General features: G+C 42.5%; 1 protein-coding gene across 1 annotated transcript in view; it reads left to right on the top strand.

The window, feature by feature from the left end:
• The window catches only part of ubr2 (ubiquitin protein ligase E3 component n-recognin 2), a gene marked incomplete at its 5' end in the record, with an annotated part of 209,586 nt that overhangs the window by 127,801 nt on the left and 68,317 nt on the right, over positions 1-13,468 (top strand). Inside the window, 2 exon segments of the mRNA XM_083650803.1 lie at positions 4,171-4,319; positions 9,387-9,442. Of these exon segments, the coding sequence (XP_083506929.1) occupies positions 4,171-4,319; positions 9,387-9,442 (205 nt within the window).

The following is a 13,468-nucleotide window of genomic DNA, read 5'->3' on the forward strand; positions in this document are numbered from 1 at the left end:
GTCCAAGCAAAACCGAGGGTCGTTGTACTCTAAAAACTGCCCTGGATCAGTTTACTGAGTTTATCAGTCAGTTGTCTGTCTGACAAAGCACAGACCAACGTTAGGTGCAAAATATGTCGGCAGCCAGTCCTCAGCATTACGGGAAACACCACCAGTGGCACGAGAGCATGAGTTTACGTTAGCATGCTACCGCTAGCCTCCCTGCAACTAGCTGGACCCAGGACGACATCATGGGGACTTGGCGAGGACCGGCATGGTGTTCATCACAACAGACAGCAGCCCTAAACAACTGGACACGAATCAGTGTTTTGGTCACCGGCGGCTCCACCTATCCATTGGTAAGCTATTAGCGTTAACTCAAACATTTGTAGTAGGCCTAGTGTTACATAGATTATAATTTGTCGTGTTGCCCACGGCAAATGAATGATGACAATGAATGACAAATGACGATTCAGATGTGAAGTGGGAGACCGACACCATATTTTAATAAAAGGTTCTGCAAGCAAACATGGGATATTGTTTTAGATGAGCCCACATACAGAAGCTGAGGTAGGTTATCATAACATAACATACGATACGTTCTAGTATGCAAAGCCTGTGAATGATTTCCCTGTATTGCTGCCTACTGCTGGCTAAAATTGATATAAAATGTATATTCTTTGTTGGTTTTCATTCTCTTCTACTGAACATGTAGGCATTCTGATGTTAACTTAAGCAATACTGCCTCCTAGTGGCCGCATTTAGACATGTTTCCAAATTATTGGTGCATAAAATCAAACCGATCAGAGGTGTAGTGCTATCTTGAGAAGTGAGGGAACGCACCTATTTGCGGAACACCCCCCTCCCCCAGCACACGCACAGGTCCCCCCGCACGCACACACACTACACTGACACACACACATAATTTATTGTGTCCTCTAGACACTGCAGAAGTAGCCCATGACAGAGTCAGTTATCACAAACAGCTAAGCTAAACAAGTCTCAAGCATCACGCAAGTTGCACAAGGCTGCATAATTGATCATTTGGCACGGCGGCTGGCATTTTTAGCAAGTAACTTACCATTTTGTGGCGAATTCTGGCGTTGCAAATTGCAATCTGGTGATTAACGCTAACTTTTGATTAGCGTTAATTGAAAATAAATCTCGGTAATGTAACGTGCACTCCATAGTAAAATGTACACCGCTTGCGCATGTGCAGAAACTGAGAAACCGGACCGGTGTGCTTCCGTGTGTAGCTGATTTGGCCCAGGGGGCGTGTGCCTGCCTGGTGCCAAAACAGCTTTTAACATTGTTTCTAAATGATTGTAAACGTACCTTTTTCGCAACTGGTCCGAAAAATGAAAGGATGTTTGGCTGCCTTTTCATCTTTACTTGTTATCTCGTCAGGTACTGGGAGAAAAAAAACATTTTGATGCTTAAAATGCCACTACTAGCTAGTTAAGGTGGACCGGTGGAGTGTTTCCCTCTTCCTTCAAGCCAGAGTTGATACCATGTGAATCATTCAGCCCACCTTAAATTTAAGGTGGAACGTTTCCTTCTTCCTTCAAGCCACGACTCACGAGTTGATGCCATGTGAATCATTCAGCCCACCTTAAATATAGACGAATGACAACTTTGTCCAGATTCACTCGTTTTATTGGCTCCACATACACACACACGTTGACACACACAAAACACTGCTTGGAGAAGTATGGGAACGCCGTTCCCACGCGTTCTGCCGGGACTACACCACTGAAACCGATCAATAGTAAATGCTACATAAATGCATTTCTAACTATTGTAAACAACATACACAACGTTTTTAGCCCAAACAAGTTTACATAAAACAAATACAACATGGGGGTCACGTCAAAAGATGGTGGGGCGAGTGCTGGAACCGAACAGATGTGTTTTGTCACCTATCAATTCTGACAATAAATATATAAACCATAATTAACATTCTGGTTTCTTTGGGGTCTAAGTTAGAATACTCATCTTAAAACTGTAAATTGAACATTATTGTTATTAATGAATATTTATCGTGATAAATATCGACATCGATCAATATAAGAAAACATATCGTGATAAATGTTTTGGCCATATCGCCCAGCCCTACTTTCCGGGCAAGTAAATGACCGCATAGGGACTCAATATGCGGACACTGCAGAAACATGCGGTGACAGCTGCTATCCGTAGGGACCGCCACTCGTGTTTCTTGAAGAAATTGTTTTTTCATTGTTCACAGTAGTACACCATAGCGTATACTATCCATTCCATATAAAATGAAGATGTTTTGGGGTCATTAAATAACATTAATCTTGTTAAATAAAACTTGAGTTGTTTTACTGCTGGAAATGAGCTGAACAAAGGGGTCAGTCTTGTATTGGCTTTTGTTTACATTCCTGAAACAACGTGGACACGCAGAATTCACAAGGAATGCCAGCTGTAACTTTGGTGTTTCCCGTGAGATAATCTTGTTGGATTAAGTAAGATTCTTTAAACTTTATCTGCGAGTGCAGTCTGGGCGCAGAAGACAGACAACATTATGGGAATTACTGATGACTGCAGCAGTGTGAAGCACTGCCTGGCTTTTCCTCTTTGGTGAGTTTGTATTTAATCATGAGTATGAGTATTTAATCAAGTTTTGTTTCTGTTTTAGGACTGTGCGAGCATCTAGTTATGGATAGATGTGTGTTTTAGCCATAGACTGTATAATATAAATGTTTTCGCACGTTTTGACGTTTTGAGAGTAACAAAGAATATTGAAGGAAAGAAGCCAGTTCCAGCGCTGCCGCCATTTTGGCCCGAAAATAGCCTCTTTTGCGTGGTGTCTCCAAAATGGCGCGTCTCTTGTGTGTGATTGTCCCTCGCCAGCGCTTCTTATCAATAAGTTCTTTGGCGGGACATAAACCATAGCCTATAGATTACTCGCCTATTTTCAGATCAACTGTAACAATCAATGAGAGGAAACACAGTGGTTAAACTACCCACCTCTGTATTTACTGCTAGCATACCCCCATCACAACCATCTCTTGTTGAGAACAAAATAAAACTTCAGTGTGCTAGCGAGGCCTGCTAGCCACAGTGTGTGTGTGTGTGTGTGTGTGTGTGTGTGTGTGTCTGTCTGTCTGTCTGTCGTGTTTGCTTATCTGCTGCTTGCTAGTTAACTAGCTTGAGTTGAAGCAGTCTGAAACCAATGTCTTTGTGTTTTTTATTTTTGTTCAGCAACTTCTGAACTCCCTTATCAAATCCTTATTCATATTATATCCTATTATTATTATTATTATTATATGAATGAATGAATGAAACCTTTATTGCCCCTCAGGGAATTTGCTCTGCACAAGGAGCCCAAAAAGAACATAAAAGGCACAGATGTAATAATAATTACAATAATCCAGATGAGAAGTGACAAAAGCATGGATGCCTCAAAATTAGACCACGAGTACCCCATTTGATAAGATTTTTGCTTTCAGATGTTTTATTACAGAAAGTGTATGAAGCCCATCACCAAAACAGTCATACATTCTATCATTGTCTTACTTGCGGACTGTCTTCCAGTGTGTCAGTGGAGTGACTGTGATCAGCTATTGTTCACTCCTCCATTACCTGGCTGCCTCAGGTGTGAAAAACTTCTCCAACTTTGAGGGCCGATTTCTCAGCTTCTTACTTTCCAGAGTGTGAACAATCAAATAAGCATATCTCCTTCAATGTTTTTCAGATTACAATGTGTGACACATCATTTGAAAGCTTACAGTCTGCCATTTCAGAATCTGTAAAAAACTGAAAAATGACCTCGGCCTAGTTGTGGGTCAAAACGCCAGCAGCACCTATGTGGTACTGTCCCCCACTTTGCCAAAAAGTGCCACAAAGACCTGCAAAGTGGATCTCTTTGCAGTTGTGAAAAGTCCCGGAAAGTAGGTTTTTCGTGCAGTGTAAAATGACAGAAATCGTCTTTGGGGGGAAATGATCTGACGTGTACGTTTGGCTCATGTCCCATCCGTTAACCTGGAGTGGAGCTTATGACCTACTGCAGCCAGCCACCATGGGGCGATTGAGATGTGTTGGCTTCACCTTCGGCGAACTGACATGATGTCCTATATACACTGTACAGTCGATGCTTCAGAGTGTCAGTGTGATGTCAGCGTGGGAGTGGTGACATCACTGTGATGTTACTGTGATGTTATCATTCAGGAACCCGTTCTCCAGCAGCATCAGAGAGATGATCACGACCTTCGGCACCTCCACCTATAAGGTCGGCCTGAAGACCAACCCCAACGAGCAGGACCCCCGGGTGCCCCTGGTAACCTGGGCCAGCACAGCCTACACCATCCAGGCTATAGGTGCGTGCACACACACACACACACAGAGAGAGAGTTACACACACACAGAGCCCTGCACTGGCCTAAAATTTAGGCCCTAGCCTAGCCCGGCTCGTGCCCTAATTGTTTATTTAAAGTGTAACTTACCTCCAAAACACTTTTTTTCAGCTTTTAACCAATATATATGACTTTTGGGGTGGTGTGTGAAGAATTCTGTTCAGAATTTCCACATTTGAGACCAAACTGTTACCATTGTACCATTTGTATAATTTTCAGCCGCATAAGTGACCTCTATGGGTTCAACACTGCTTTTTTTTTTGCCCTCAAAACTGCACAAAATGTAGTACAACCTGACATCACGTTGTACCCAAAGACTATGGGATTTCAAGATAGTAACTCCCTTACTCCCCCTTCCCCGGCTCCTCACAACTCCAAGCCTATTCCCATGATGTCACAAGCATTTTCCTACCAATATGCCGCTACAATACACACAGCTCATTGGCTGTTTGTGTCACTTGACCTGTTAATCACCTGTTCATTGATTACAATCACCTGTTATTTTCCTACCAAGATGGCCATGTGGTGATGTAACATAAATTAATATGTTGTAAATCATTCCCAACCTTGTTCATACTAAGGAGCCCTAATTTAGTTCACATTGTGGCCATGGACCCCCAATATGATGAGATTTGGTTTCTCCGATGCAAATCTGTTTATTTTTTTTATTTTTTATGTAGCCTAGATATGATTTTTGCAACCAACTTGCAGAGAGATGTGTGGCACAGCAGTGAGTGTGTGTTGTTCGGACTATTTGTCAGTTAATGGATGCTGCTGCTGCTGCTGTATATTTAGACATGCTTCTGGTGTCCGCGGTGAGCCTCCAGACACACTGACACTTAGACGCACCAAAGCACAGACACACATAGCCTACAGACTTTTAAAAGTGAGCCTCCCCCCACACAGCGACTTTCATCCTCGCAGTCATCTCCGCAAACAAGCCAAACGAAAACAAAACAAAAAAGAAGAAAATAAATTATTTTGAAAGGAACAAGGACATGCGGCTCCTTCCCACAGCATTATTGAGGACTGGAACAAGGAAATGCATGGCAGAGAGATCGCTGCCTGCTGGAGCTGAATCTGTCTGGGCTGCCCATACTGCATATTATTGTTTGAACAGTGAAGAGAGTGGATGTCCTCTGGAAAACAGACAGAGAAAACTGCCAAAGCGACGGTGAAACCAGCATTAAGTTAACGGTAATGGAATGAGGAGCCCATTGCCTGTTTCATATAGACCAGTAACGTTAGCTTAGCTGTCCAGTTAGCTTCCAATGCCGAAGTGACAGTGGACAGCTAAGGCTTAGCTGTTAACGTTAGGCTAACGTAGGCCTGGGCGATATGGCAATTTTTTTTATCACGATATGGTTTCTTATATCGATCGATGTCAATATTTATCACGATATAAATTTATCAATAACACTAATTGCACATAAAAAGCACATGAAGAATTTTAGGGGCACAATTAAAATTCAATGCAGAGCGATATAGAATGTATAAGATACGACTCTATTAATCTCTGACCGGTTACAATTAAGTTGAATTCAATTCAAAGTATTCTCATGAGAGAGGCTCAATGCAGCTCAATGGCTATTGTTGTCATTAAATGATAACCCTATATTTAGTCATCTGTTTGTCCATACTATTCACTTATGGCTTTTTAATGTAACTTGATCCATTTGCATTTTCATCTTATTATAATTGTTCTATGCTTGTTACTTGTTTTCCCTTATACCACTGGTCTTTGGTGTGCTTATTCTGTTGTGTGTATTGCATTATGTTGTTTTAATCATTAAAACAACATAATGCAACGTTACGTTCATTGCATTAATTACGTTCATTGCATTAAATTAATGCAATGAACGTCTTGGTCCAAGGCTAGGTGTTGATTATGCAGCTATAGTTAGCTGCTGTTGGTTTGATAAAGGAAGCAAAGACTGTTTAAACCATAGATGTGTAATGTTATTCGGATAGCTGCTATAGATGGTCTAACAGATAGCATAACGTTAGCAAGATTGTCAAGTATGAAGATATTAACGTTAGCGCGTAAGCTAACGTTAGCGTTAGCTAACGCGATGTAGATGCTAATTTGATAGCATTCATGACAGCCAGCTACCGCTACCCATAACCAGAACTACTGTCTGCTGCAGCTTTATCTCCCGTGTACAAATCAATTCCATCTGTTTATGTTACTCTTGCCAGGCCAGGCTCTAACTGGTTAGTAACAGCAACTCAACTCAGCCAGCCGACTGCGAGGCCCCGTTCCAATACCCATACTTGTACTTCTTTCTTGTAGTATGTACTGCCGCTGCCCTCACAAAGTATGGATTGTAGTGTGCAGCATGCATGCAAAATGCATACTATTGGGACACACTACATCTGTCGTCACGTGAGCTTCCTGAACTCCGACCTCTTGCTCACTTCCGCCGACGTCCGCAGCGCCACATTTGAGTGTTTTTTTTTTTTTTTTTTTTTTTCAATAAACAAAGTCTGGCAGTAACAAACAGTACATTATACAAAAAATTCAGACTAAACATTTACAAAATTGGAACAGACAATCAAATAAACAAAATCAAATAAATAAAGCAAAAACATTAAGTCAGAGATCTAAACAGGAATCAAGATATGCATGTTTTGGTACACACCATGCTTGTTTGGTTTTAACATATTTCAAGGCTTTCTTAAAGTTAATTATCTCATTCATGAACACGCAGCTCAGTCAGTGCGACGTAACTCCAGTAGGTGGCGGTAATGCACAAAAAGTTGTTTGCCAACCGCCATAAAACATTAGAAGAAGAAGAAGAAGACATAACTTCCTGCTGCGCAAAGGATTGTGGGGAAGTTTGGCTGAAGCAGCATGCATCGATGCATACTCCGAAATAGGAGCTGATGTAGTACAACATCCTGGTACTCTTGGCATACTGCATCTGACATACTATGTATTGGGACATACTAAATCTTTTTTTGCCTACTAAATAGTATGGAAGTATGGGTATTGGAACGGGGCCCGAGGCTCTGAGCAGAAGGGATTCTTCCGCAAACGCGTGCATCACATGGTTTATTTTCCATTGATGCCATTGGTTCCACTCGGTGTTGCCTTCAAATACCCCAAAAAAACGACACGTTATTCACAATAAGCATTGCTGTGCTAAGCTGCGGTCATGTTTCTGAGGGGTTTTGAACGCAACACTGAAAATATTTTTATCGAAATTACAGCTCATAAATTTATCATCGTTATCGTGGCCGTTTTTTCCGTGAAAATTTTCAACATCGTTTTATCGCCCAGCCCTAAGCTAACGTTAACTGTAGTAAATGTTAGTCAGCACCGAGTAAATACAAGTGTGTGCGCGCATGACAGCCACCGGCGGTGTCCGCCTGTCCGCTGCAGTGTAGTGTGAGTGTAGTGAAAACAGCATGTTTCTGTATGACAATAACATTGAGAACGTTCTTCTCAGTATCTAAATGGTAGCTGGGCTCAGGAGAAGACTTCCTGTCAATGTTTTTTTTTTTATAAGATGAATTTAAAATGTATGGTCTGACAATTGCCAGTTGTGGCACTTTTGACAGTAATCTACAGGTGTATTTTAAGTTATTTGAAGTATAAGTAGAAATCAGCAGCACACACAAAAGAAAAAGGAAAATCTTTAATTAATCTTTTTATTATAATTATTTAGCAAAATGTGAATCAGGATTTTCAACTAGAGAAAACGCACTTGCATGTGACGATGCCAGACCAAGAATAGCCAAATCCACAACTGTGGAGTGGGCGGGACTTCGAAGGTCTGGAGCCAGACTACCCCCACTTCTGTGATGACATGACAATTTATTAACTTTATCTTAATGGGTTTGATTTAGACAAAAATCTGAAGAAAACAACTCAAAAGAACTTTGAACATCACCGGACAGCCCTCCACATTAACACATTGAATGCCAGCCATGTTTTCATTCCTGTAGGTAAGTTGTGCCAGGGGTGTTTTTGACGATTCTGGCTCATTTTAGAACAGCCGAGGATTCTTTTCTGTTAAGAATTCATGAACACCAATCATCTAAAAATAACTAATAGAATGTGTGCTTTCTCTGTCTAAAAGAGTTAGTTTGCAGAGTTAGTAGTTATGTAGATATTAGCCGTTGAGTACAGCATGGTTTCAGCGTCTGGAAATTTATTCAGAGATAAATGGCTTTTTGTGAAACAGTCACTTTAACCATTCATTTTTGGCATCAGTAAGACCGTCAGACATTCTAAACAATAGTTTTGAACAGTAATTTCCTCCATAACAACAGGAAACACCCCTCTCATTCAAACTCCTCCCTCCGTGTGTCTTCTCCTCCTTCCTCCTGGCTCTAACAGCGGGCGTGTCAGAAGCGCGTTGCTGCTGCTGCCTGCCTGCCTGTCTGCGTGCGGCCGCTCTCGGGCAAGACGAGTCTGAAATGGATTACTGTCAAATCGCCTCGCCATTTCCTTGAATGGCTTGCTCCCGCGGTGTGTGTGTGTGTGTGTGTGTGTGTGTGTGTGTGTTCGCGCGTTGCTCCGCGGCTCCGGGGCGGAGGGGATCTCTGTCCGTTCTGTGTGTGTGTCTCCGGGCTTCTGACTGTAAAATCGCCAAGCCATTTCCGCGGGAGGAGGCTGCTTTTGGTCCACGGGTCCGTGGCTGTGGCTTCTATCTGTCTCTGTCGCCACTTAGTGGTCGGTAAAATAGATTACACACATTGTCTTGCTCCAATAGTTATCTCGAAGATGTAAAAGGGGTTGATTGATGTCCCACCGTCAAAAAAAAAAAATGTTTATGTAAGACGAGTTAGCTCGTCCTTGGCACTCAAGCGCTGGATTATGTAAAACGAGTTAGGTCGTCTATGGCACTTAATGAGTTAACAATGCTGCTCCAACCAACAGGCTCCTCAACGCTTTTCTGCACTGGCCATATGCTAGGTTTCAACCTAGCCTTATTTATTGACACCATCCATTCAATACAAGCACATGACACAGGGTAACTAGCCAGGTTGTGTTTAAAGTTGCATGTGTGTGTTTGTGCGCAGAGCGCCTCCTGGTGGACGAGGACAAGCCGCTGTTTGGAAGTTTACCCTGCAGACAGGTCAGTGCTCTGAGGCTGCTGAGAGAGAGAACTTTAGAATGAAAGAACCCTGTAGCACCTGTCGGGGTTTCCCACCTTTTTTTGCTTGTGACCCAAAAATCACAAAAATCTAGGGACCCAAGACACTTTTTGACCAGCGCAAGCGGGCGCTATATCTGGCTTTATCCAGTCCAATTTGCCTGCAGATTTGAGTGCCGATGCTCGTGAATGCTTTATCGCGCTGGCCATATGCTAGGTTCTGACCTAGCCTTGTTTTTTTTTTGCTAAAATTAATTTAATAGTTTGTAATACTATTTGTACTGTATTTGTACTCCATTCTGAGATTAAAGAATTCTGACTTTAATCTTAGAATTTTGCCATTAAACTCATGGGCGCCGGAAGCAGGGGGACATGGGGACATTTTGTCCCCCTTAAAATTTTGTCCCCCTAAAAAAAAAAATCAAAATCAAAATCTGAGGGGGCAACTGCCCCTGACGCTTAGAGCCCACTTTACACTGTTTACACAGCCTGTGATGCTTGTTAAAGCCGTGATCGTTGTGGCATTATTACACCTGAGAGTCAGACAGACCCGGACTCTGTACTGCACTCACTAATGCACTTTAGGATGGCTTGAATGTGTTGTCATTGGCTGCTGCTATAATCGTATATGGTTATTGTTATTTTATTTTTGTGTTGAGATGACAAGTTTTGCACTGTGTTTCAAAGTGATAATAATAATAATAAGTTCAGTGTTTCTGCCTGTTGCTGTCTGTTGTAGTGTAATTGTAAAATGACCTAAAGGGAGAGCAGGTCACCAAGTGAGTGAGAAAAGGAGAAAATACTGAATAATGACATCACTACAGTATAATCCTAATGTTAATTTCAAATGAGATATTCCTCTAAATATGGCTAAAAATCATCCAAACGTCCAAAAAAAAGTCAATCTTTCTTGAAAAAGTAAAAAAAAAAAAAAAAAGTCCCCCTAATTGCAAACTCGTTCCAGCGCCACTGGAATTCTGACTTTAATCTGATAATTCTGACTAATCACAGAATTCTGACATTATTCTCAGAATTGTGACTTTATTCTCAGAATTCTGACTTAAAGGTACTATCCGTAAGTTTGGCTGGAAAATAAACGTTCACAAAGTGTTTTCTATGACCAATGAGTGAATGCGCCGTTCTGTAACTTAAAAAATGAGCCCAGCCGCGTCTCTCTGCCTTCACCCATTGCAAAGATATTGCAGGATTTTCTACTCGTCGCTGGTCAAGTTTTCCCGGCAAATTTGGCAGATGTGACGTTCTGCACGTTCACGAGCCTGCCTCTTGTCCTCATGGCCGGAAATATACCAACGAAGAAGATGGCTAACAGGAAGTGGCTAACATTACGTTCGTCGCTAGCTGCCAGCAAAAACAAACTACAACACAGACTCCAGCAAAAAGTCCACACAAAAAGAAATAAATATTTATCTAGTGAAGCCCGTCTGGCCAGACGGCAGCAATGTGACCGACATCGAGGGGAAACTAGAGTCGAGGCTGTGTTTTCAGTTCATGGAGGGACCTTGTTGCTTGTAGCTGCTGTAATGTTGTTTTGGCCGATAACGTTAGCTGCTTGCTAATGGATTTACCACCTGGTCAGAAACTCCGCTAATAACATTACCGTCTTGTAGGGTTGCCAACCGTCCCTTAAAATACGGAATCGTGTTCCGTTTTGAACTGATACGGGACGCGCTTTGTCCCTTATTCCAGAGACACTGCAGTACAAAGCTATTTGAGCGAGTAAACTCTCCGAGCGGAGTCTCCACTCAGTCCGCTGGCACTGCTGCCTCTATGTTATGTAGTCGGTGTCATGTTTAGGGCTGCCCTCCACCAAAGATGATCCTGGTCGACCAGAAATCGACCACAGCTCCGACCAATCGATTGGTCAAAACGGGGTCTAAAAATATATATATATATTGTTGCAGTGTACTTTTTTCTTTTCATTTTTTGCAGTGTACTTTTTTTTCTGATTTTGTGCAGTGCACTGACTGAGCACACTATACCCGATAGCTGATCATTATAAATAAAAGCTATTTGCAGCGTTGTAACATTACCGGAATGGACTGACTGATCAGCCTGCCATGCAACACCTGGCCACCTGCTCAGTTCAGAGAAAGCCTGTGCAATGGTTATGTAACGTTAGCACACGTCGCATGGTTAATTAGTTGGTAGAAATAACAGCTAGACAGCTTTTGCGATTTATTCCAGTAACATCTTATAACAGCCTGTCTAACATTACCGGAGTTGGAGTGTATGTACCAACTGTGAACTGTGAGTGAATGCGGCTGGACGTCCAGTCTCACTGATGACTCAGTCTCATCTCATAAGGTGCGTAATGCGCTCGTGTCCATTGTTTGCGCTGATAGCTGAGCCATTAATTGTTAATTCCATGGCTCTGCTGGTTCCTCTCCTTTCTGCTAGCTGTGGTTGCCTGTCTCCAGCCTGGATCACTCCCTTTGTGCTTCTAGAAAAGGTCCGTGTTGCAACTTGCTTCCGCGGCACGCTACTTCATTCCGGATCGCTTTTATTTTTATGAAATTTAATTTCTCATATGAAATTATTAACACCAGCGATTGTTCGACCAACGTGAATCTCGTCGACCAAGAGCACGTCGACCAAACAATCGACCAATCGACGTGGAGGGGGCAGCCCTAGTCATGTTACAGCAGCCTGAGCGAGAGGCTGTGGACAATGCGCAGGACACAGGGAGCACTAAAAAAAATTCCTCACTCACCAGGCATCACAATGCCATTGTTTTTTCACATTGCCAATATATTTAGATGTGATAATAAAGGCTTCGAGAGCCTGGTTTAGGTACCTTGAAAATGCTTGAATTTTACTCTCAAAAGCTGTACAAACCCTGCTTACAACAGTAGGCGATTGCAGCTGTAAGACTTGTTACAGTAATCAGAGATATCCTTAGTCTAATCCATACTTTTCAATAACCTAATTATTCAGAAGATTTAATCTGAAATGTAAAATGTTTTGCACTAATGATGTAAACTCTTGCAGGTCTGTACTATTCAAAAGAATAGCTATGTGAAATTGCTGTTTGCACTGTTGAAAGAAATTTCTTGAATGAGTAGGCTACATGCCAATAAAGTGTTCAGCATGAAATAGCAGATATCAAACCGAAACGAGAAACGAGAAATTAAACTAAAGCTACAAAACAGCCTCCAGCCTTTGTTCACTCACAAACATGCTTGTTTGAAGGGGACAAGGAAGAAAGGGGGGTGAAGTGAGATCCGCCCACCCCGACGTACTACAGCCGCACGACAATACGGCTCGACGGATTGTATCTGAATGTGGCCTTAAGCCGTCTTTGGTTGCTATCTGATCGATTGGTGCAGAATAAACATGTCAATTCCTAAATCATAGCTTCAAAACTGTACGTGATTATAAGGCATACGATGCAGCTCCCTGAGTGGAGTCCAGCTTGCTGTTTGCAGGCACACTGCAAAAGGCCCCTCCCCCATCTCTCCAATGTGAGATAGAGCATGTTTGTGTGGTGGAGTGAGGTTGACACTGAATGGGGAGAGGGAGCGGTGCAGAATGGTGAAATGCAGGGATTAAAAGTTTTTCTACATCAGTATATACAGTAAATGTGAGCTGGGGCTCTGTCTCTCTGTTTCTCTGTCTCTGTCCCACTGTCTCTCACTGTGATGTCATAAATCTCACTGTGACATCATCTGTGATGTCATAAATCCCACTGTGACATCATCAGTGATGTCATAAATCCCAGTGATGTCATAAATCCCACAGACATCATCAGTGATGTCATAAATCCCACTGATGACATCATCGGTGATGCTGGTCTCATTGGCCACACAGCAGCCGAGTTGCGGGCAAGGCCGTGTAGCGGCCGAGCTGCGAATGCGAGCTGCAGGGGCAGCTCAGTGAGCTGCAGGACGGGCGAGCCTAGGAATCGAGCGTGCGAGATTCCTAGTGTTGTAAAAGCACAAATAAATAAACACACACAGTACACCTCCAAACCATGGAGGTATAAGCTCC

This window comes from Poromitra crassiceps (genome assembly GCF_964638095.1).
Source record: "Poromitra crassiceps genome assembly, chromosome: 14".
Classification (NCBI taxonomy): Eukaryota; Metazoa; Chordata; class Actinopteri; order Beryciformes; family Melamphaidae; genus Poromitra; species Poromitra crassiceps.